We start from the raw sequence: 25,493 nt of genomic DNA on the forward strand, positions 1-25,493 counted from the left end.
AAGACCCACAAGAATACAGAACTCAAGCCACAGTGATGTTTGGGTGTCTGCAATATGTGTCACTGTAAATAAAATATCAACACATTAAGCTAACGCAAGCTTGTTTTATATCTGAAATCAGGCAGAATGAAGGCAAATTAAGCAGAATGTTGCAATGCATTTTTTGTACATTTGATTGTGGACCACTACTTAGGTGGGCAATTGAGTGTATTTTGTTTCTAGATACAAGGAGCAAAAAATAGCTGACTTATAGCTCTATGTGGGTCTCATCTGATCATAGAATGTGGTCCCACTGAAAGTTTTCGAAGCATCTGGCAAACTGTAGACACTTGATTTTGTTGGTTCTTGACAGCAGAGGCTTTCCTCTGGAAAACCCCCCCCAAACTACTTGTGGTTATTGAGGATGTCGTCTTATTGCAGTTTGGGAGACGTTCTGACCCCAAGAGCTGACGTGTTCCTTTATTTGAAGTACAATGATTGAGAGAAAAAGACTAAATCTTGTCATGAAATTATTATTATTTTTTTTTCAAATCTATGTATGCCACAATTGTTGGCACCCCTAGTGAAATGTAACTGCTCATTCATATTTTCTGTTCTAAAGTTCACCCGAGTGATTAGAAGATCAACCATGACTTCCTGTTTCACTGCGGGCAAAGGCCCTGGGCTCAGGACAGTGATCCAAACCACACCTCAAAATCAACACAAAAATACATTATTGACCAAAGTATCAGGGTTTTGCCATGGCCCAGTCCCCTGAACTAAACCCCATTATCAACCTATGGGATCAGCTGAAGTCCACAAGCATGAACCTCAGAATCTGAAGGATCTGGAGAGGTTCTGTACAGAGGGATGGCCTCTGAGCCCTTTGTCATGTGTTCTCCAGTCTCTTAAGCATTATAGGAGAAGATTCAGAGCTGTTATGGTTGCAAACGGAGGCTACACAAAGTATTAAAGGAAGAGATGCCAACAAGTGTGGCACGCATATATTACCTGGTGCCAGAAGTTGTGGAGGGCACTGTATATGCTTCTACTTGTTTTATCAGCATAGAGACAAACTCAGCTGCATGTAGCTGTTTCAGAACTTCTTGCAAAGAAAATAAAACTATTTATTAGTAATAATGGGTCAGTAAAAACCTCATTAAAGACAAACTTACCTCTGTACTGAGGGTCTTCTGTATGTGAGCGAGAGGTTTTGTCCACTTTCTCAGCGTTTTTAATGCGTGGGCTTCTGGAGTTTCCTTTGTTGGTGTTATGTGTTTCTTCATCCTCATTGGCATTAATGTCTTCATATGAATGTCCACTGCTGTCTGAATTTCTTCTGTTGTCTGCAGTAATTCCTGAATTTGCATATATATCATCCCTCATTCTGCTCTGACTGACTGGAGCAGAACGTGTAAGTCTACTAGTAAGTTTGAACTGATGACTCTGTATGTGTTGCTCGTCAGCTTATCTACTGGTGGGAAGTCACTGCAGAGCATCTGCTCAGCTGTAACTGTAAATGGTCTAAATTAAGAAGATTGTGTTAGATAGTCTCACTGGCCACATATATGACCATTTTCATATTTGGCTGCCAGACGTACCAGTGCTAACTCCTGCCATGTCTCAGTTTGTTATTTTACTTGCCTTCTAACCTGGAGAAAATATTGTTTACACGTGTTTTGTCATAAAACTACAAACGATAAGGGTTTTGGTAAGACACTTATTAACTGAGAAGGTCATAGCAATCTTTTAGCTACTTAGCTAACTAGCTGCATTTGTCTCTTATTTAACTTTACTTATATGCGTAGATGTCAGCAAATTACCACTAACTATCCGTTCTTGCATTAAACATTGCTGTATCATAACTCATGGCTCTGTCTAGGTGTCTGTGTCACGCCATCTGCCGGCTTAGCAGAGACAAGCTCTCCTCACTCCCTTCAGAACTCCAACTCCCAGAATCCTCTGGGGTTGTCGGTGTTATGCGTCTCTGTGTTGTCCTCATTGGCATTAATGTCTTCTAATGGGAAGTCACTGCAGAGTATCTGTGCTGAACTGTAACTGTAAATGGTCTAGACTAAGGAGATTGTGTTAGATAGTGAGGTTGGCCACATATATGAGACTGTGGTGGTCTTTGAGATGTGTGAGTCACATGGTACATGTGGTACATTTTTCTTTAGTTTGTTGACCTTAATTTGACCTCTTGGTAACGTCCTCACTTATGAGGCCATTTTCATGCAATCTTTCAGAGTTGAGTTTGCAGCCCTGTTAATATTGGATTCAGTTCAGTTTTTATATATTAATTTTAATATATAATATTGTTTGTATGCTAATTAAAATATTAACATACAAACAATATAACAGAAATAAAAGGTCAATATCTGTAAAAAAAGATGACATCATCAACTACTGAGAACAGAACCCCATCAGTCACATTTAATATAACCTTTAACTGAAGCTCTAAAACAGGGAGGGAACTGAGGGCCAGAGTGCAGCACAGTTTGGTGTTGTTTCTGCTCCAGGCCTCCAGCTAAACCTGGCGATTAGCTGATTAGTGAATCAGATCTATTTGAGCAGGAATCATATATTGGCTCTCCTGGTAAACATGAGCAAAACAGGCTTTAGTAAAACATTCTTTATGGTTTTGATTTTTATTCAAAATATTCACTAAAATCTACCCTTTATTTGAAGTACAATGATTGAATCCTAAATCTTATCAGGAAATAAATATTTTTCTCATATCTATGTGTGCCACAATTGTTGTCACCCCTCCACATTCTTATGAGTGAAATCAAAATGAAGGATATTCCTATTATATTTTATATTTACCTGAGCAAAACAGAAATAATCAGCCATGACCTCCTGTTTCACTGTGGGCAAAGGCCCTGGGCTCAGGACACAAACCACACCTCAAAAATACCTCACCTGAAGTAGAGGTCTGCACTCCCACGGACTCCCGCGGGACCTGACCCAATATCTTATGGCGTGGGACTAATTTTCAGTGTTGCTCGTGGGAGCGGCCGGAAATTAGATCCCTCCAGGCGGGAGCGGGCATATAGAGTAATCCTGCAAATTAACGAACAGCCTAAATAAAGTAGAACAATCACTAAAACATATATGTAAACAATATAACAGTAAAAATGTCAAATAAATAAAGTCGGGCTCCGCAGCTCAAACACTGTATGTATGAAGGCCTCAGCAGATTCTTGTGGAGACGACGTTCGCCTGGCTTCAGCAAACAATATGATGCAATTGCGGAGAAAATGAACAACCGCAGGCATCACGTGGAGGCTTCGTTCACTGTGTCGCGTACATGGCAGCTGGGCGAACTCTGTGGATGAAGACGCTGATTGGTTGTAAAAAAAGAGGCGTGCCATTAAACAAAGACTGATGACTTTGAGGACCTTCGGCTTTGGCGGACACTAATATTTCACTGTGAGACACGCATTTGTTAAATAAACAATGAATATCTCCTAAATGTAAGATGTTAAGTCTGTTATTCTGTAGTACTAACTAGTACTGAGCACCAAAACATACAGGTTATCTTATATTTAGGTCCACAGGAGGACGAGGCTGAAGTTGTCTGTTCTCCAGCGTTTTGTTTGAATTTTCCCGCTCCACCTTAAATGGTGGCGGTACTCTGAACTCAAACGTCGCCATAGTTAGAACTGTGAAAGAATCGTTTTCCAGCGGTCATGAAACATCATAAAATGTCTCAGCGACATGGAGCATCAGCGACAGGCAACACCAAACCGCAGAAAGTATGCGAGCTTGTAAGCTCGCGATGGCGCTTTCGGCTTCGCACAACCCTCGAGAATTTCCTTTTGCAAGAAGTACGCTGAGGCCTTGAAAGGCCAGCGCGCCCGAGCTGTCGCGCTCGTGCTGCCGCTTCTCTCACACGCAGAGGCAGCATGTGTGAATCAGGCATTAGAGAGATGGTGGAGTCTTCAGTCCGACATCCACAGCTGCCCAACAAAACACCAGAAACAGCCGCTCTGTGGTTTAATTCCTGCTTTGTGTTTACTGGGAATAAATGGTGTTTGGTGAAGTTACTTCACAGTGAGCCTGATGATCATGACTGCCGTGTTATTCCAGCAGAGGATAATATATTTGTGATTACACTGTGTCAGATATTGGATGTAAATATTTATTTTACTTTATTATTTATTTTCTTGCTGCTTATATTGCTAATGTTTACCAGGTGCCAGAAGTTGTGGAGGGCACTGTATATGAACTGATGACGTTGTGTGTGTTGCTCGTCAGCTTATCTACTGGCAGGAAGTCACTGCAGAGTATCTGTGCTGAACTGTAGCTGTAAACAGTCTAAATTAGGAGATTGTGTTAGATAGTGAGGCTGGACACAGATTTGAGACTGTGATGGTCTTTGAGATGTGTGAGTCACGTGGTCCATCTGTAAGTGTCTTGAAGTAAATGTTTTCCTTTGGCTCGTTTACCCAAATTCAGCTCTTAGTAAAGTCCTCACTTATGAGGATATTCTTATGCAGAGTTTTACAGTTGAGTTTGCAGCCCTGTGCATATTGGATTCAGTTCAGTTTTGTTTTTTTTATTCGGCCTGCCTAGTAAATTATACAGCAGTGTGTAACTGTTTAGTGCTGGATCAGCTTTAAGTGGTGCCCTCTAGTGGATCAATATGATGTGACACCAAACATAGACTGTTAAATACTGAATGGAGGTTCCTGTGACCATATATGTGGTACTTCAGTCCTGGTGGGCCGCTGCACTGCAGAGGTCAACCTCACTGAATACCTGATTCAGCTCCTGAGTGAATTAGCAAGACCTTTGTGGCTTGACTTTAGCATCAGAAGAGGAAATATCTTCAGAGTCATGACCCACCAGGATCTGAGACTGACACTACTGTCTTATAAGGTTATGAGATGCTGAGTAACTATGTACTCATGATTATACTAATGTAGTTTGTTATTTGTTAGTGTCCATTTAGAGCCCTGCAAACTGGAACTAGTTAGACCTTTTTCACAACAGCCATAAAATGAAATGATAAGTGTGTCTGTGAGTTGAACTGTGCCTGTTTTTCTTCACTAACATTGATGAAATGTGTATGATTTACAAAATGAGAAGCAAACAGTTTTCATCTTTATAGGTGATCAAGCAAGTCAACATTTATAAAAGTATTTTTATTGTATCTAAATGCTGTTTTTTTGTTGTAGCAGTTGCACATGAAATCTTGAAATCAACAGCTGCAGTTGTGTTTTCCTTATTATGCCTTTGTGGAGAGGTGTGAATTATTTTCACAGCAGGGGTTCTCACCCCTCTACTTTCCCCCCTCATCACTCACTAGCAGCTCAACACAACATTTCACACACAGAGCCAACAGTGTCCTAGTTAATCTGATAACAGAGCTGTGGAGAAAAAAAAAAAGATTTTATTTGTTTATTTTAATTAAAAACATCAGCATGCTTTTACAGTTCGCTGGTGGAGTGGCCACTAGGGGGCTGCAGAAAGAGGCTACTGATCTACTGTAAGGAACAATGAGGAGAAATGGTAAGAAGTAGAAGTAGTACAGTAATAGTACTTCATTTAAATAAATAGATACAGTTCAGAGAACCTCAGTGTGAGTAACTAAAGATGAACTACAAGTCAGAACTCAGTCTGCAGCTTTTAGTGCATCACATGATGCTGCAAACCTCCACAGATATGAACCTCCAGTTTGTACATATCAGCTCTTCCTCTCTGTTGGGTGCCTCTGTGTTTATGTGTGGTTAGTTCACCTGTAAAGACGCTGCAGTAAAACCTGTATCTTTAGTTTCTTGTGATTTAGGATCTTCATTCTCCTCCCTGTATTATGGGAGGCAAATCTGGCCAAAAAAAATTATAATCAAAACAATAAAATGAAAATGCAAACCTCCTTTTGCCTTTTCTTTTTCCAAACATCTGCGCAGATATCCTGCCAAAATTGAAAATGAAATGAAATACCTCCATTTACAATTTCATTTTTCACATGAGTAATTTGTGACAAAAATAAAAATAAATGTAAAACAGCTATTTGTCATTTCATTTTAGTCATTATTCTGGTTTTTCATGGCCAAATCTAAAATGAAAAGGCTAATAGAGAAAAGAAAATCCAAGCTTCACTTTGGCTTTTCTTCATGAAGTGCAGAATACGAGTCAAAACTAACATCAAAATGCAATGTTTACATTTCTTTTTCACAGCGACAGGCTGCAGATCTGACAAAATGAAAATGCAACATGGATAAATCAACAGCAAAGTGACAGTTTGTGTTTCAGTTTTCGGCATCGACGCGCTTTGAGTGTCAGAATGAAAAGGCAAATGCAAACGACCGTCGGCGCCATCTGGTGGTGATTTACTTTTCATTTGCCACTTTGTTTTTTCATTTTCAAACTGACCAACATGCAAATATATGTTAATAAGCACTAGGCGGGGCTACGGGGTACATTTTAGGACATCCTCAGACCTCAGAGTCAGAACGGTAACATTCCTCAGACTAAACGACTTAGAGTTTTGGGAAAACCATCGTCATGTATCTGGTGAAACTGAACATCAGACCAAACGCTGTCAGACCAAAGGGCCTCAGAAAAAACTGTGAAAATGTTATACTGGCATTTATATCAATATACACAATAGTTTTCTAAGTTATAGGAACCCGAATGCTCGCCCAAGCTTGCGTTTGGTCTGATACCTTTTTTCTGAGGCCCTTTGGTCTGACGGCGTTTTGTCTGATGTTCAGTTTCACCAGATCTGAAACATGATGATGGTTTTCCAAAACTCTAAGTTGTGTAGCTTGAGGAATGATGCCGTTCTGACTCTGAGGTCTGAGGATGTCCTAAAATGTACCCCGTAGCCCCGCCTAGTGCTAATTAACATGTATTTGCATGTTGGTCAGTTTGAAAACGAAAAAGCAAAGTGGCAAATGAAAAGTAAATCTCCAGCAGGTGGCGCCGATGTTCATTTGCATTTGCCATTTTATTCTGACACTCTGACACACTGCAGCTGACTGCTGTGAAAAAGAAATAAAAACGTAAACATTGCATTTTGATGTTAGTTTTGACACGTATTCTGCACTTCATGGAGAAAAGGCAAATCCAAAGTGAAGCTTGGGTTTTTTTTCTCTATTAGCTTTTTTCATTTTAGATTTGACCATGAAAAACCAGAATAACAACTGAATTGAAATGACAAACAGCAGTTTTAAATTTATTTTTATTTTTGTCACTAATGACTCGTGCTCATGTGAAAAACGGAATTGCAAATGTAGGTATTTCATTTCATTTTCAATTTTGGCAGGATATTTGCACAGATGTTTGGATGTTTGGTAAATTGCATTTACATTTTATTGTTTTAATTTTAATTTCTTTTTTGGCTGGATTTGCCTCCCATACCTGTATGACCACTGTCACTCTGTAATGCAGCGTATCTCAGTAGATGAGGGTGAGATTTCTCCTCCTCTGCTGTGTCAGACATCTGTGAAAGGAACTTTATGGTCATGTAGATTATTGTGTGGATTCTGGTGAAGTATTTTCTGATATTACTCATAGTATAAAGAGTCTTTCTGAGAGTAGAAGTTAGAGGTCAGACAGGTCAGGTGGGAGGACAGCAAAGGTATGCAAAAGTTTGTGCGCCCCTGGTCAGATGACATTTTGTTGTTTTTCTAAGTTAATAAGTTAAACGTCCTCTACAGGGAACCAAATCAATGTGCAAATTAATTTGGTGTTTTCCTGCACATTTTAATGCACAAATTCTGTTTATTAACTCATTTTAACATTTTAAAAAATATAAAACATAAAAAACAAAATGTGCCATTCCCTTTTTTTTATTAATCTCCTGAAAGCAGGTTTGTGTACTTGGTCATAAATGGTCAAATATGAGTTCCTATGGACAGAGAATTGAGGGCAGAGAATCAACCAAGCAAATACAAGATCTACAGCAAAATATTTCACTATCCAGATATGCTGCTGAGATCAAAGCGCCTGGAGTCCTGATATTTTACCTCAGTGGTCAGTGATACACTGTCCACCCATTTCTAGACCCTCTGCATCAAACTAAAGGCTCTAAAAGTGTTTTGTTTTATTAAAATGACCATTTCATGATCATACTGTCCTGCGCAGGTGATTGCATAACTGAAATGAATAAATAAAATGCATAGAAAATGATTTTTTTTTGATAAAACATTCCAAACAAATAACACTGGTTGAGACTTTTCTGTTAATTGAAAAATGTCTTCAACTTAAACCGTGAATACGGTAACAAACATTACAGTAGAGATGTATGTAAAAAGGTAAAATGATAGTATGAACTTCAGATCACAGAAAAGTACAGCAGAGTTTTAATTCCTCCACAAGGGGGCAGATTTCCCAGTTCCCAGATCGCATCTCGGTCTTCTGCAAGTGCTTCACCATTTTAATACATTTTGTATTTAAAAACTGCTGTAACTGAGCTCTGTCTGTGAAAACATGATATAATAAAATTTGAGGAAGAAAGAATCAGCACCAACAGCAAAAAAGAAAATGCAATAAACACAGTATAAAATATTAACATATAAACAATATAAAAGAAAGAAAAGATCAATATCTGTAAAAAACTACTAACTGTTACAGGCAGTTCTGGAGTTTTTTACTATCCTGATTCAGGTTCTACAGGAAGTAAATGACACAATGTCACATTATTACTACTTCTATGAGACAGAGAGTAGTAACTTTGATCTCTAAGCCAGACAAACATTCAGATTAGTAAGAAAACCTTCAATTTATAACTGATAGATATGCTTCCTGCCTAAAGGAGGGTATGTCACAAGTAATTAGCGGGACACAGTCTGGCTTTATGAGAAAAAGATCAGTACATAATAACATTCGTCAACATCATTCAGACCTACAAATACAAATAGCTGTATTTCTTTACCATAATGCTTCGAAATCAGAAGAGGTTTAAAACAAGGCTGCCCAATTTTGCAGTCTCTGTTTCTCTTGGTGGCAGAAATATTAGCTAATTTTATTAAGAATTCAAACAATTTTTAAAGGATATTACAGAAGTGGGCAAAGTTATAGATGACATCAGTATGTGGTCTGGAGCTTCTGGCTTACATCTCAATATAAACATGAATTCAGGGTATTTCCATTAAATGTACGGTTAAACATGCAGGTATTCATATAACAAAGGATAGTAGATTAAGTGAGGAGATTAATATATGGAATTAATTGGATGAATGTGGATCTATACTTGATGTTTGGTTTCAAAGGGGTCTTTCAACATTTGGGAGAATTTATCCAACAAAAATGGAAAACCTGGCAAGATGCATTTATCCTGTTTACTCCTTGCCTTTCACTGCAGCTTCCATTAAATCTGTCAATCAGTTCAACTTTAATTTTATTTGGGGGAAAAAAGGTTCATTATATTAGAAAAGCTGAATTAGTCACGGATTACAAATATGAGGGTTTGTGAGATGTTGATTTTCAAACTATGGACAAACACTTGAAATGAAATGGATAAAATGAATAATATCAGAGCATTTAGTTCTGTGTGATGTGGAAGATTAAAAAAATGGTGGTGTTGATGTGATTTTGCACTGTGATGACTCTGTTTCCCAAACTGCCTATAGAACCATCCTCCTTTCATCAGCAGGTGTTATTATATGGAAACTGATTAATTTCCATAATTTTAGTCCTCATACAACTACAATTTATAACAGATACATTCTGTATAGAAATAAGTCACTTTATATAAAAGAATGGATGGACGCTGGGGTGTGGTCAGCTCCACACTGTTGATAGGAATGCTGATGTTTATGCTGTTGAGTTTATAGTCTCAGCCATGTTGGCTGTCGTCTCAGCCGGGCCGGAGGGGGGCGTGACAATGAAAAGTTTAGCTGTATCCTCTTCTTTACATTCACGATCCCTTTTAGAAAATGGAAATGAAATACTGAAAGGTTACTTTTCAAATAAGTCATTTAGATTAATGTTTAATGGTGTCTTATATCCCGTATCATGTATCAGAAATTCTATGTAAAATTAGAAAGTGACAGACAGACTACATTAGTTTACAATTCCCCCAAAAGTCAAATAAATATTTGTACAGCACTTTGGGTTAAAATGTGCTTTATAAATAAATACTTAACTACTTACATTAAATTCATTTTAAAGTTTTAAACAGTGTTTACCCTTCAAGTAAATTTTTAAGAAAGAGGTTTAATTTTGAGGTTAACAGCTGTATATTTTATGAAAAATAAACGTCTGACCATTTGTTCTATAACGTGAATGTAATAGATGAGGCTACATATTTAAAATTTTCTGTTTAATATTAATAAAAAGAGTAAGTTTTTACACATGTACTCTAGTTAATGTTAACATGAATTATCCCTTTATGCTTGATCCAACTGACCTTGAATTGAACTTGAATTCCTCACCACTGTAAGGATAACTTAGACAATTTGCATGGTTTTCCATGTAATTACTGAATAAGGGAAATATGGAAATATCCTGAATCCATGCCCAGCCTCATTACTTCTTTAAGGGGTGTTTTCCTCTTTAAAAATCCCGAACCCATGCCCAGTCTACTTATTTTACCTAAAAAATGTTGTTTTTAAGGACACTTTAAGGTGTAAAATTAAAGGGCTGTGTTTTGTGGAGCCACTTGTGGTACAATTTCAATAAGCATATATAATCATATTAAAGTTATTTAAAGTTGAGTTTTATTAATTGTAATTAATAAGCTACATTCTGTGATCATGCAGACCTGCACAGGTTCTGATTGCAACTGAAATCCAGTTATCAGCATCAACAGAGAAACTGAATTCATTTTTATAATAAAAAAATATGCCCCACCAACACAGTCATGATTTACTCCTAATGGTATTACATCATAATCATTTCTCCACTTTAATTCATTGCACAGAAACATTTTAGAGGAAATTTATTGGATTTTTTGCAACTAGAGTAAATATGAAAGAAAATACAAAGTCATGTTGAAAATGTACATCTTTTTCAGTTTATAGTAAAAAAGAAAAAAAAACTCTAAGAACAACATGAAACTGTGTAAAATGATCTGATTTCTATGAAAGATGAAATAGTTAAAATAGTGACTCCATGAACTTTAGACCACAGAAAAGTACTGCAAAGATTGAACATCACCACCAGGGGGCAGACTAACTCCTTGTGTCTCTCAGTCATCTGAAGTAACATGATTTACAAAGTTACGAATACAATATAACGTTTTGTGCAACAGTAATGATGTGCTGGATTTGACATTCAATAGGTTTAACTGCAATAGAGGATCACATGATCATAACTGACCTACTGTCCACTGATGGATCTCAGACTTCCCAAATGTTAATACAATCATGCGACCCTCCTCTTTGATTGAGTTCATAATGAGAATACAATTAAAGACACAGTGAATGTGTGTTTAGACTCTTAACATAGTAAAGCTAAGATACATAATCTGAGTGGACAGTGAAGCACTTTTGTAAGTCATTCTGGATCTGCTAAATGCTGTAAATGTAAATCAGTGACCACAGCTCTCCTCCTGAAGATCTACTTTCCTGCAGAGTTTAGTTATAACCTACATCTGATGCCGCACCCATTACCCAACACTACTGCATCTGATCCAGCCAATCAAGGACTTGTGAAGAAGTTCATTAGTGGGAGCAGGTGTGACAGACTGTGATTAAACTACAGTCCACAGGAAGGTCGACCTCCAGGATCAGGGTTGGTATCATTTTATAAGTAAGTATCAATTTACCACTAAAAATCATTTCTCACAGATCCACCGTTCTTTGTAAGAGCATGGCATGTCATTCCAGCCCTTCTTAATTGGCAAATTCACAATCTCAGCACAGTCCTCATTTTTCTGATCATCATTTGGTTCTCCTTTATCCCAGAACCTGAAAGCCAAAGAATCAGAATCAGTTTCTGATCAGTGTTCATTTAACGTTCAGCTCAAATCTCTCAGCCTCAGTTACCTTCATAATCAGTTACCAACAGAAAACAGTATTGCTAGCATGCCTTTATCCATCGGCTAAAAGGTACAGTTGGTACTTGGGAAGGTGGGATTAATCACTCCATCAGTTAGTAGTTCACCAGGAACCTTGTTAGACTCAGCTATTGAGCGACAAATGTTGAATTGATCAGTGATTTATGAGTTAAAAGGTGTTACTTAAGTGCAGCACTGTTCCTTCGTCTCTGCTTGTTTCCTGAATAGTTAGCTATTAACTATGAAACTGTATATTGTGCTGCCTATTATGTAGCAAAACCCCTACAAATTACAACACTGAGAACTATGAAGTGTGCATTTTGTGAGGAGATGAGATAAATGGAGCTTAAAATGTAGCTATTCACAGTTATTCTTACCCAGTGGTCAGTGCTGAGCCATCAACCCATTTCCATTCGCCCTCTCTTTCACTGTCAGTCAGGCCAATCCAAGCTCGACTGCTGCCCAGATTTTTGAGGATGAACTCCTGCCATTGAGATAAGAATGAGCTGAAGATCAGTGGGTTACGTTCCCTTTTCTACTCTCTCTCTCTCTCTCTCTCTCACCTGTTCTTCTTTGGTATTTATGATCACCAGGTCTGCTCCTCTCACTCTGCAGTCCTGCCTGCTCTCACTCCAGCTCTTCTCTCCAGTAGAGATGAAGTACAGACTGGTGCTGAAAAACGTCCAGTCCTCCTGCACTGCCTTCTCTATAAATTAAACACAGAACACATATGTACACACACTCACACACTTGGAGCAAAGTATTGATAATCATTCCATATTAGTAAAGTTCACTGCCTCTGAGTGGCTTATAAGAAAATACAATATTTATAAACAATATTTATAAATTCTGTAAGTTTGGTAATATTCTGGCCCAAAGTGTGCTTGGATCAGATCTGATTGGCTAAAGTTAACTGCTTTAATCAATAGATATCTGGTGTCACTTCCACACTTTGGTCAAGAAACAAATAGATTTTGCAGGAGGATCGTCAATTATAGTATTGGACTTGAAGTAAAATATAGCCAACCCTAGGGGAACCAAACTTAATGTGCAATATTAGCAGGAAACTAACTTTCAATGTAGACTTTGGAGGTCTGATCCTGTTTTTCTAATGTTGTCTTATTGCAGTAATGATTTGGGATTTTCCACACATTACACATTGTGATCCTTGTCTGTGTTTCTTGGTTTTTGAGTTTTGAGTAACATAGTTATTACTATATTATTGTCAAGCTAACTGTAGTGTGTTTTCACTGTCCTACACTTTACCTTATACTCTGATAAATATTTAAGACAAAATATTGATAAATAAATATTACTCAGAATATTGACGATCAGCAGTTTATCTGTAAAAATATTACCAATAATTTTGGTAATATTTTACCAAAAATGGTAATAATTGACTTTTAGACTGAAACATTGCTAGAGATTATAAGAATGTGTGCCCCCCTGACCATAAGGCAAATCCTTAAATGGTTGCACCACCAGAGAGCGCATTAAAGCTGGCAGTACACTTAAAAGGAAAAAAAGACATTATGAAGCAAAATGATGTGTTTTTGGCCACAATAAAGGTTTAAGTTTGTACTGGTCCTTGCAAAATGATGAATTAGCATAGTTTCATTCTCACACTGCTAGAAATTGCATTGTATCTTTATTTAAAAAAGAAAGTTTTTATGATGTTCAGGCTTTTAAGACGCTGTAAATGAAACTGTAAGGAGTGTTTTAATGTATTTTAACTAATTCATAGTCTTTAACTAATCCGGTGTCAGCTTACCTAAAGAAGAGAGTTTCTTCTGAAGGACATCCATTTTATTTTTTACATCGATGTAGCTTGACTTCAACTGATTTTTGTCTTCAAACAGGTTGTTATACCTGGTCTGTAAATGGTCTCTCTCTATGGTCAGGTTGGTGTAACAGGTCTGTAACTGGTCTCTCTCTATATTCATGTTGGTGTAACTGGTCTGTAAATGGTCTCTCTCTGCAGTGAACTGGATCCACAGCACTGTGATGGCAGTCAGCAGGAGAACACACAGCAGCCCCAGACACACTGCAGTCAGCCTGTAGCATCTTCTGTCTGCAGTGCTCAGTCCTGAAAACAGATACAAGCATGTTTCAGTGAGTGCATTAATTGTTTAGATGTAAACAAAAAGGATAAAGCTTGTGAATTAGTAGAGTTTGTCCTTGTGTGATAGAGTGAAAGGGCTTATGCTGCAGTGCTGCTGTTGAGTTAGTCAGTTGAGATGTTAAACCATTTACTAAAGACATTTTCAACTGATACACCAACATGACATGAAATGTCAGTGTTGAGTAGTTTTGATTCTGGAATTGTTTTTACATCCAGCATGTTAATAAAACTCAAAGACTGGTGTTAGCATGTAATTTACTGCAATGTGTTTAAAATGTCTTTTATATATATATAAATATATGCCCATATATTTTTTCCATGTGGGTGAATTAAAGAAGCAGATGTCAGATATCAAACATTTCTTTGCTGATCAACTGCATTTTGGGTAAGTGATTAATCATGTTACACCCCTCACCCCTGGTAAAATCACAGGAACGCACATCTCAAATGCTTCAATGCTTTTATAAAACAGCAACCAAAAAATATAATACACAGTGTGGTAAAATGTGATAAAATACAATCAATAAGAACAATTCAGCTCAAATATGACTCCATAAATAACGCAGCTTCAAACATTGCTCAGGCATGTTATATAATGAACTTGAACCATATTACCCATAATTCAACATTACCCAGGAGCTGTCTAAGTTGTGTAGGAGTTGCAGTGTTCATTCATCAGTGTTACAGATACAGATGTTCTGTTACGGAGGCACAGAAGGTTTGCTTAAAGTTTGCTTATATTGTTAATACAAAAGCTCTGAGGTCATTTGCATCCAGCTCCAAACTGTTAGAGAAAACTGCTTATATTTGGCATAATGGTTAATCAGGAACCATGGCTTGTGTGAAAGCTGTGTCTCTTCAAGAAGTAAAAGTTTCACCCGAACAGGAGATATTTTGGCCCAGGGGTGCACAACTCCGGTTCAGCACAGTTTGGAGGTTTCCCTATTCAAACACACCCATTGAACCTGCCAATTAACAGATGAGTGTAATCAGGTGTGGCTGAGCAGGTAAAAAAGCCAAACTGTGCTGGACACCGGCCCTCCAGGACCAGAGTTGTGTACCCCTGTTTTGGCCATTCGACCACGAGAAGCTAAACTAAGCCAAATAGCTCAGAGAGAAGCACTCTGTTTGTGTGACATAGAAGAGGATGACAGAATGCATCTTCAGAAGCACGCCTGCTGTCAAGGAAGGGTTGGACTGGCTGGATCTGATTGCAGTGCATTAGTTGGGGAGCTCCGGTTATGCTCCCTTGCCACCTTCTGTGTATAGCAAGTTAGCCCAAGACAAGTTCATCATGGCACTGTCTTCAACTGAGTTACGCATCCACACACAGCTGGCCTGCCCATGTGACTTACAAGATGCCCTGGAGAAGAGGCTGGAGAGAGAAATGGTGTGGTCAACAACTTCACAGAGCATGGATATAACCAATCCTGTGGTCAGAGCTGTGGAGGAGACATGTGTCACCAGTGCTGGCATGAGTGCAGGAGATGACGGAAATGATCAGTAGGCTGGCCATACTTGCTGCCACAGAGCTAGTGGCATGGGTGCATTCTCGGTCTGGACTTTTTGAGAAACCATGGGTGCCAATTAGACTTAGGGAGTGCCACTTTGAGCTTCAAATGTGGCCTTGTAGTGATAAAGAAGCAACCAGTGCAATGACCTAGAGCTGGTCCAAGTAAGGGGCAGCAAGAGGGCTCAGAGGTGGCAAAGGGAGGCGAGGCTGATGGAGGATGAGAAGACGCTGTGAAGAACTAGTCCGGTGGCGTATCTCCCTCACATGCAGCTTAGTCAAAGAAAGTGCCATCCCACAGTGGTTGATTGGGCAATTAGGCATTAAACTTATGTCTTTCACGGCGTACTCGCCCGATGCCGTTACCAGTTCTCAACCTGATTCGGCAAATGTGCCAGCCAGTAAAGTGCTCACCCCTTCACCCATAAGAACTTTCCAGAACTTCCCTCCCCTGAGCGCCCTGTGAGTCTGGCAGCCCATGCACCACTGAATCAGGCTGCATCTGACAGAGAGAAGCCCAGAGGGAAATCTGGCAAAAGCTTACCAATGAGATGGATAAACAGCAAGCAGGAAATGCTGTCACAGATCTTAGTGGAGTTTCAGGACTGCTTTGCATTTGATGAAGAGGAGCTGGGACAGACTCACCTAGTACAGCATGACATCGACACAGCGGATGTGACACTAATGTTGCAGCAGCCACAACACCTTCCCCTGGTTCCAAGGAGGCTATAGACCAGGCTATAGACCAGCCTTCAGAGAGACACCAGTCATCATGGTCCCAAAGAAGGGAGGTGAGTGGCACGTCTGTGTAGATTATACGAGGCTCAGTGAGGTCACAGAGAAAGACTTATACCCCATTCCATGGCTATGGTGGATGAATGTTTGGATCTAGCGGCTGAATGCTCCTGGTTTTCATCTTAAGACTTAAGGAATGGGTACCAACATGTAATGTCCCCAGTATACAATATTCTGCACAGATAGAAGGCTATGCCATTTCAAGGTTCTTGCTTTCAGATTTTGTGATGCCCCAGCAGTGTTTGAATGCTTAATGATGAGGGTATTCAGCTACAAATGTGACTAGTCTTCTTAGACAACATACAGGTGCAAGAAAGTTCATTGCTCAAAAAAGTTCAAGTTCATCACTGACGTTCCTTTCCATGCATGGCTCTGCAGCGTCCGGTCATTTTGGAGTCACAAAAACACTTCACCAACTCTGATAGAGTTTCTACTGGGGATGGCTGAGGCATGACAGAGGACTTCTGAAGGTGGTGCAACCTGTGTAGGTATACAAAGGGCATCAGGGGCAGTCCTGGGTCCACATGCAGCATTTTGGGTGAGTGACCTCAACACCGGGTGAACCCCTGCAGCAGGTGGGAGTTGACATAGTAGGGCCGTTTCCATACACCACTTGTGAAAACACTTTTGTGCTGACCGCCGTTTCACCAGATGTCCAGAGGCCTATCAGGAGGCTGAGACTGTCATTAATGCCTTAATTGAGGAGATGTTCAGAAGGTTTAAGGTTCAGTAGTCCATTCATAATGACTTGGGGTGGAACTTTGAATCCAGAGTGATCTCTACCATGTGCAAGCAGTTCGGGAACCTGAAAACACGCACCACCTTGTTCCTCCCTCAGAGTGATTGGTTGATGGAGAGGTTTAACCGCACCTTAGTCAAGCAACTAGCTACCCTAACATCCACACACCAACATGACTAGGACAAGCTTGTGCACCTGGTCCTCATTGCGTGCCACTCTGCAGCCCAAAATTCAACTTTGTGTACTTTAGCCCAACTAATGCTGGGAAGCAAATTCAGGACCCCCACTGAAAAGGCATTTTTTCCCCCTCAGACAGCCCATCAAAACTGGCAGGACCAGAGTAGCCCCATTGGCTCCAAGACGCTGTGGACTTGAAACAAAAAAGGATCTATGACCTGCCTGTCTGGGGACTTCCTAGTAGTGGAACTTGTATGGGTCTACAGCCAGAAAAGAAAGAAGGACCAGTATCCTAAATAGGACAGCCACTGGGTGGGGTCATGTTAGATCTTGAAAAAAAAATCATTCCATTTGGTTAATGATTAAAGCTGGTTTATGTTACATTGTACTGTGGGCCAATAGCATTATTTTGCACTTTAATACACAAGCAAGTGAAAACCCCCAATAAAGACTTACCTCTGTTCTGAGGATCTGCTGTATGTGAGTGAGAGGTTTTGTCCACTTCCTCAGCATTGTTAATGTATATATTCTCTGTAGTTACTGTACTGGAGTTCCTTTTGTTGCTCCTGGTCTGATGAGTTTTTGTGTCATCCTCACAAATGTCTTCATATGAATGTTCACTGCTATCTGAATTTCTTTTGTTGTCTGCAGTAATTCCTGAATTTGCATATATATCCTCCCTCATTTCCATTCTGCTCTGACTGATGTTAACGTTAATAACTCTGATAGCTCTAAAAGGGACTCTGTATATCAGGTTAATGCTACTGCTGACAGCAAGTCACACCAGAGAATCCGTGCTCAACTGTGATAGTAATCAGTCTTCTCTAAACTAAGAATGCTGTGTTAGATAGTGACGCTGGCCACAGATGTGAGACTCTAATGACGTTTGAGATGCATGAGTCACATGGTATGTGTGGAGAAGTTTCTTGAAGCAGAATTTTTTCTTTAGTTTGTCAGCTTAATTCAACCTCTTGGTTGGTCTTCACTTATAAAGATATTCTTATGCAGATGTTCAGAGCTGGGTTTGCAGGTCTGTGCATGGTGGATTCAGTTCAAAAACAAACAATAACATTTGCTTTTTGCTTTGTCCTGCCTGGTAAGTTATACAGCAATGTCTGTATGAAAACAACATCCTTAAGAATGGGGAGAGCTCCATAAACCCAAAACTAAAAGCCACATTAATGTTTTAAAATCATGTTTAAATCAAACAGAAACAGCATAAACAGTTTGTAGTGTTTGGCTCAAATAACTCATAAAAACGTTGTTCCAGCCGTGCACATATCCCTGCAACGAGGAGCTTTTCAATTACAGTTGCTTGTAAACACTATTCCAAAATTGTAACACTGAACATGTGGGTAATGTTCAGTGGGTAAACTGGGTATCAATTTGCTAAATCACAAATACGATATTGGACAAAATCAAAGCCAACATAGTTATAATGGTTATAGAGACAAACTGCTATTTGAATGTATGTAAATAGGCTAATCACGACTGATTCCCATCTGAGATGAAATCCTGCCCATGTGTTGAACATCTATAAAAAGGGGGTCAGTTCTAGAATTATTTTGTTCATAATAAATGGTCCGTTATGGGCCCAGCATGTAATAAGCAACTGCTTATTCGTACATATATAAGTAAGTGAGAACATTAGGTGTGATGTGGATGAGAACAAATGGCCAAATGATTAAGATCTTTTCTCTTTGCTAGATAACGTAAAGATGTACCATTCTATTCTGTAATTTTTTCATTCACTCTAAATAATGATTTGCAATTCAAGCTTAAAAATATTATTTATTGTGTTAATAAGCAATTTACCAGATTTTAGTTTAGACTATTAAAATCATCATTTACATCAATTCAAAATTCAAAACACTTTAAATCAACTTCGGCCCTTTTCCACTTTTTTGCAGTGTTTAAACTAGCAGCCAAAGAACAATGAACTAATTACAATATGAAACAAAAGTTAAAATTAATATTTACTTTAAGGCCAACAGTAATTAGAGTTTCTGAGGCGACTGTGATGTGAGTGATGAAGTATTTCTGTTGTAGTGTTGATGTTTTGATGGAATGGATGTATTCTGAGATGTTTCTGCTGTGTTTTGGTAGCTGTAGAGCATTTTAGGTATAAAATGAAGTGTTGTGCTGAGCTGCATGTCTGCAAAAAGGAGCGTAAAGAGTGAACTTGGCACTGAAAAATGCTTCTTTGCAATTGCATAAAAAAGAATAAATAAAGCTGCTCAATGGTGTCTGCTGGTAGATGATTTGGTGAGACACCACACACAGACTGTTAGTAATGCTAGATTTCTGGGACCATATGTTGTACTCCAGTCCTGGTGGGCCGCAGCACTGCAGAGTTTGACATTCTACCTCATTAAATACCTGATTCAGCTCATCAGTGAATTAGCAAGACCTTTTGGGTTGATTTAAGCATCAGAAGAGGGAAATGTCTTCAGAGTCACGGCCCACCAGGAGCTGAGATTAACACCTCTGTCTTAGAAGGTTTTGAGATGCTGAGCGACTGTGTACTCATGATCACACTAATGTATTTTGTAGTTTGTTAGAACTCTGAAAACTGATAATGATAAAATATATTTTGATGTAAAGTTTATTGTGTCTAAATACTGTTTTTTATTGTGACAGTTGCACATGATTTTATGTCGACACAGCTGTCTGTGTGGAGAGGTGTAAACTCTTTTCCCAGCAGTTTGTCTCACACCCCTCACGCTTACTAGCCACAAAATTTTACACTCAGAGTGTCCTTGTTCCTGTTAACTGCTTGTTACTTACACACACGCACATACACACACACACACACACACACACACACACACACATGTAGCATTAATAGCAATAGCATTAAATAACATTTTTTTGACATCTTTTCTTTCTGGTTTCATGTCATTACTGAAACACAGAGTGTTTCTCAATATCAAGAACATTAAGAACAGACTTGTGATCTAGGTAAGAATGTTCTTGACAAGTTACCACGTGATAATGAACTCACAAGAACACAAGGATGGAGACTGTACATACAGGAGTGTGAGATGTGCTGTGTTCTTGCTATTGCGCAACTCCAGCTGATTTCACCAGCGTTAAGTTACAATTTAGTAGCCTATCAGTTCAGATTATTACCCACAGAATAAAAATAAAACACTTTTGTACAGTAAAAATGCCAAAACAGAATCTAAAATGTGTGGTTTGTGCTGTTTTGCCTTGCTGGAATAAAGCCAGAGTTCCTCACCTACAGCTGTGACAGCAGCAGTGATGTTGCTGGATAAACTTTGATTAAAAGCCTTGATTTCTATTAAATTGATATAGCTGTAGGGTAAGGGACCATCTGAGTAAAAGTACCAGAAATGTAGAGGGAAAAGGTGCTACAGCTGTCATTACTGAGCTGAGGAGCTGATCCAGAAGAGAGCCAGACTGAGGAGAAAAAGATGAAGAGACCTGCTATAGTGCCACCTACACAGGATCAGGCATAACATTATGATCACCTCCTTGTTTCTACGTTCATTGTCCATTTTATCAGTGGTGGATCATCCTCAGCAATGCAGTAACACTGACATAGTGGTGGTGTGTTAGTGTGTGTTGCGCTGGTCTGAGTGGATCAGACACAGCAGTGCTGCTGGAGTTTTTAAACACCTCAGTGTCACTGCTGGGCTGAGAATAGTCCACCAACCAAAAATATCCAGCCAACAGCGTCCTGTGACCACTGATGAAGGACTAGAGGATGACCAATACAAACTGTGCAGCAGCAGATGAGCTACTGTCTCTGACTTTACATCTACGAGGTGGACTGACAAGGTAGGAGTGTCTAATAGAGTGGACAGTGAGTGGACAGTGTTTAAAAACTTCAGCAACACTGCTGTGTCTGATCCACTCGTACCAGCACAACACATACTAACACACCACCACCACGCCAGTGTTACTGCAGCGCTGAGAATGATCCACCACCCAAATAGTACCTGCTAAGTGAGGGTCCATGGGGGTTCTGACCACTGAAGAACAGGGTAAAAGGGGGCTAACAAAGTATGCAGAGAAACAGATGAACTACAGTCTGTAATTGTAGTTGAACTACAAAGTGCACCTATGTAGTAAGTGGAGCTGATAAAATGGACAATGAGCGTAGAAACAAGGAGGTGGTCATAATGTTAGGCCTGATCTGTGTATATTCGGCAGAGGCTCTTTGCTGTGATAAAGACAAAATAATGCATAAACGCAGCTGTTTCATTCTTTCCCTTTAACTCGATTTTAAGATGTTAAAAATATTATAAAGGGCTCACAGAGTAAAATCACAAAGAATAATAAATCATCACAATTACTATGTGCAGAAAAATGTTAACTAAATAAGCGTAAAGCATTTTATATTCTTTACGTAATAAACTCTTCTCAGCATTTCTCCAAACTCGACCTCCAAGTGTCCATCTTTAGTATGTATATCCAAAAAGTTCATCATCAGTTTGGCCAGGATCCGGCCCCGAAAAAATGAATAAATAACAGACGGAGTATAAAATGATTTCACTTTGATAGTTGGTGTGAAGTGTTGTAAAACTATTAAGAGCAAAAAAAAAACTTTTGAACTTGGCCACTGCTGACTTGTCACGCATTCCTCTGGATCTGACTCTCCAGAGAACTCCAACTCCCTGAACTTTCTTGGAGATCACGTGACTGCTGCTCCACCATCCACAGCCAATCGACATTCTCCTTCACCCGAATACTAATCTGTCACACCTGTTCTGTTTTGCCCCTTGATTTAGCTTTTAGGGCTTTTAGGTCAGAATTTTGTGAGCTACTGAGCTTTCTCTGTTGTTTTTGCCTTTTGTGTATTTGGACTGTGATTTTTGGACTTTTGACTTTGACCTTTGCCTTCGCCCTTTGAATCTTGTTTGCCTGTTTCTGTGATGTTTGTCTTTTTGCCTTTGTGGATTGTTTTGGATTTGACCTGTATCTGTTTTCTGACAATGAGCTTGGATCACATTTCAAACAGTAAAGACTATTTTTCTAACTACGTCCGTGAACATCAAATCAGTGTCGCGTTACATAACTTCATTAAAGCTACCACAGCTGGGTAACATTACTGTTATTTTAAAAGGAGCCTCATCCTGACGACATGTCAGAACAAGTTTTCATATCTGTTATTTGTACCATATGAGCAAATACTTAACAACTTTCGTGTCTCTTTCTCGCCTCATTTTTTTTCTAAAGCAGAATTAAGTGCACTTTTAGAGTGCACTTAATTCTGCTTGTGTTCTGATCCACCACTGTTTTCCAGAACACATGTACCTGGGCTCTGCTCCTGAGCTTTGCCATGCTGTTCCCTTCACCTTCTTCCCTGGCCAGCTGCCTTGCTCTTGGCTGGCTGGATCCCTAAAGGAGGCAGTAGGCATAATGCTTAGGTACCCCCTTCTTCTGGGCTGCCTTCTTTACCACCCGCCTTTGAGTTTGTTGATGTGCCTCTCGATTTCTTCAAGCTCGGTGGCCACATGCCACCCCTGACACCAGTGTAGCACTATGAGAGAACAAGAAAATATACAACTAAGTTGTAACACACATTTAAGCATGATAGTTTGGTTTAAGCATTGGAAGAGGGAAATATCTTCAGAGTCAAGGCCCTCCAGGAGCCGAGATTGTCACCCCTGTCTTAGAAGATTATGAGATGCTGAGCAACTGTATACTTTTGTTCATACTCATGTATTTTGTACTTTGTAATCATTATTGGAACTGGTTAAACTTTTTTCACAGTAGCTTAAAAATACGATTTGGGTCTCGAGTTGAACTGTGCCTTTTTTCTTCAGTGATAAAATGTATTTTGATGAAATGTGTATGATGTACAAAATGAGAAATGGGAAAGTGCATTTTCATCTTCGTAGGTGAGCAAGCAAGTCAACGTTTGTAAAAGTGTTTTTAATGTATCTAAATGCTGTTTTTTTTCTCAGCATTGTCATCGTTGTGGAGAGGTGTGAACTGTTTTCACATCAGTTTTTCTCACCCTCACTTACTCAATAGCCACATTTCACAACATTTCACCCACAGTGAGCCAACAGTGTCCTTGTAACTTGTTAACTGCTTGTTTCTTGTACTACTGTAGTGTATATATATATATATACACACACACACACACACACACACACACACACACACACATACACATATATATATATATATATATATACACACACACACTTAATTATTCATTCATATAATAATTATGTATTTGATATTTACAAGGATTATGATATAATTTATTCGAGCCCAAGGTATTAATAAAGACAGTAATAGGCTAAATATACACAAGTCAACATTTATAAGGTACTTTCTGCTGGGAGGTGTCTGTCCCAAACCCTAAATCCTAATTTTTTTTCTTTTTAAAATGAAATTTTAGAATGTTTAGATGTATGTAATGAACATAAGGATGGAGGCTGCACATACAGGAGTATGAGATGTGCTGTGTACTTGCTATTGTCTAAGTCCAGCTGATTTCACCAGTGTTAAGATTTAGTATCCCATCAGTTCAAATTATTTTTTTTTTCTTTTATGCAATAATAAAGCCAAAAAGTTTATCAGCTATTACTGTGACAGCAGCAGTGATGTTGCCGAATAAACATTGATTAAAATCCTGGCTCTCTAATAAATTAGTATAAATGCAGACTAAGGGAAGAGTAAAAGTAGGAGAAATGAAGAGAAAAGAGCTACAGTCATCATTTCTGAGCTGAGGTTCTACCTGTGTGATGTGCGTGCACGCGAAGGGGAGCCAGATTCTGCTGTGGAGTCATAATTCGGCATGTTCATGCATCTGTTACAAGCAGAGTTGATTACTATAATTTAAGAAAACAATACATCCCATACAACTTATACAAAACGCATCAGCACACATCCTAACAAAATCAAAACAGAGAGATCATAATACTCCAGTTTTAAAAGGACTGCACTGGCTACCTGTATCATTCAGAATAGATTTTAAGTTCTGTTACTAGTTTTTAAGGCTCTAAATGACCTTAAAGTTCCCTCTTACATCACAGAGTGTCTGTCTGTTTATGTTCCAGCACGTGATCTTAGATCTGCAAATGCTGACCTTCTGCAAACACCTTCTGTAAAATACAGAAAACATGGAGAGACTCGTTCAGTTATTACACTGCTAAACTGTGGAACTCAGTTCCACTTTTTATTAGACAGTCAAGCTCACTGCACTCACTTTTACATAATGTAGTATTTATCTTCTGTTGATCTGTGTCATTTTCATATATGGATATGTGTGTATATATATATATATATATATATATATATATATATATATATATATATATAATTAGTAGTATTATTAGTATTAGTATTATTATTGTATTTAAAATATTACAAACAACATTTAATATTTTCAAATGACACATCACCGCTAACGTTCTCCTCAAAGTTGTAGCGAAACCAAAGGTTATATATAATGTAAATCTTCATGTGTTCTGTCTGGTTCAGTTGGGTGGCTCCCTCTTGTGGTTGTTGAGCTACATGCACTTACACAGGTTTCTTTTCTTTGCTGTAACTCTGGTTCAGAGGAGATTCTTATGGAGATTTCAGGTGCAGATTTTCAGTCATGTTCATGTTCAAACAGTAATATTTTCTTTCAGTTAAACCTGTTTCTGGTATGTTGTGGCGGCTGCCACTTGCTCTCTTTCGCAGAGGGGGCTCTGGAGGTGCGGCGTGCAGAGCTGCACACCTGCCTCGTTAGGGACTTTGTTGATGTTTTGTGTGTTGATGTTGTTGTTCCTTACTTTAAGGTGTGCGTATGTGTTATTTGTGTTATTTTAAGGGGGTTTAGTTAAAGTGGGGTGTGAGTCTACTCTAGAGTGAAGAGCTGTGGCTGGTAGTGACTTTTCCTGTTATCCCCGGATGTGTTTATGTACCTTTTCTGCTGGTGGTAATAAAAAGCATTTCTCATAGTAGAAATCACAGCCTTTTCTGTGTCTCCTTCTTTGCCAAGACGCTACATTATTATAAAGTATGTACAACCAATAATTGCTGCATCTGCTTTTAAGCTGGTGTTTGGTGCCCTCTTGTGGATTATTGCAATGCGACACCCAAATCTATCCTGTTTAAAATGCAAATTCAAAGTTCTTTAGAAGATTATAAGACCAAACTACTGATCATGTATTTTGTAATGTTATCGCTCACTGACTGATAATCATGCAGGAAGATGGTGATGATTCAGTGAACTGATGCAGTGAAA

General features: G+C 38.9%; 1 protein-coding gene across 1 annotated transcript; it reads right to left on the reverse strand.

Annotated features, from left to right (window-relative positions):
• Positions 1 to 11,634: 11,634 nt before the first annotated feature.
• On the reverse strand, positions 11,635 to 22,662 carry LOC118816494 (CD209 antigen-like protein C). The gene is made up of 5 exons (XM_036582898.1): positions 22,559 to 22,662; positions 15,519 to 15,616; positions 12,496 to 12,638; positions 12,310 to 12,416; positions 11,635 to 11,843 (listed from the first exon to the last, which is right to left on the reverse strand). Exons 1-5 carry the CDS (start codon positions 22,660 to 22,662, stop codon positions 11,711 to 11,713), a joined length of 585 nt encoding a protein of 194 aa, XP_036438791.1. The 3' UTR covers positions 11,635 to 11,710.
• Positions 22,663 to 25,493: the final 2,831 nt, after the last annotated feature.

The sequence above is a fragment of the Colossoma macropomum genome, unplaced genomic scaffold, assembly GCF_904425465.1.
Source record: "Colossoma macropomum unplaced genomic scaffold, Colossoma_macropomum, whole genome shotgun sequence".
Taxonomy (NCBI): domain Eukaryota; kingdom Metazoa; phylum Chordata; class Actinopteri; order Characiformes; family Serrasalmidae; genus Colossoma; species Colossoma macropomum.

Bases quoted from the DNA above. Each gene is read 5' to 3' on its own strand.
- LOC118816494 (XM_036582898.1), bottom strand. From the start codon at position 22,662: ATGCCTACTGCCTCCTTTAGGGATCCAGCCAGCCAAGAGCAAGGCAGC. The intron at 12,639-15,518 runs GTGACACATGTC...TTTAATTTATAG, and splicing joins CTGCACTCATGCCAGCACTG to AGAAGGCAGTGCAGGAGGAC. The intron at 11,844-12,309 runs GTAAGAATAACT...TTTGGCTTTCAG, and splicing joins GGCTCAGCACTGACCACTGG to GTTCTGGGATAAAGGAGAAC.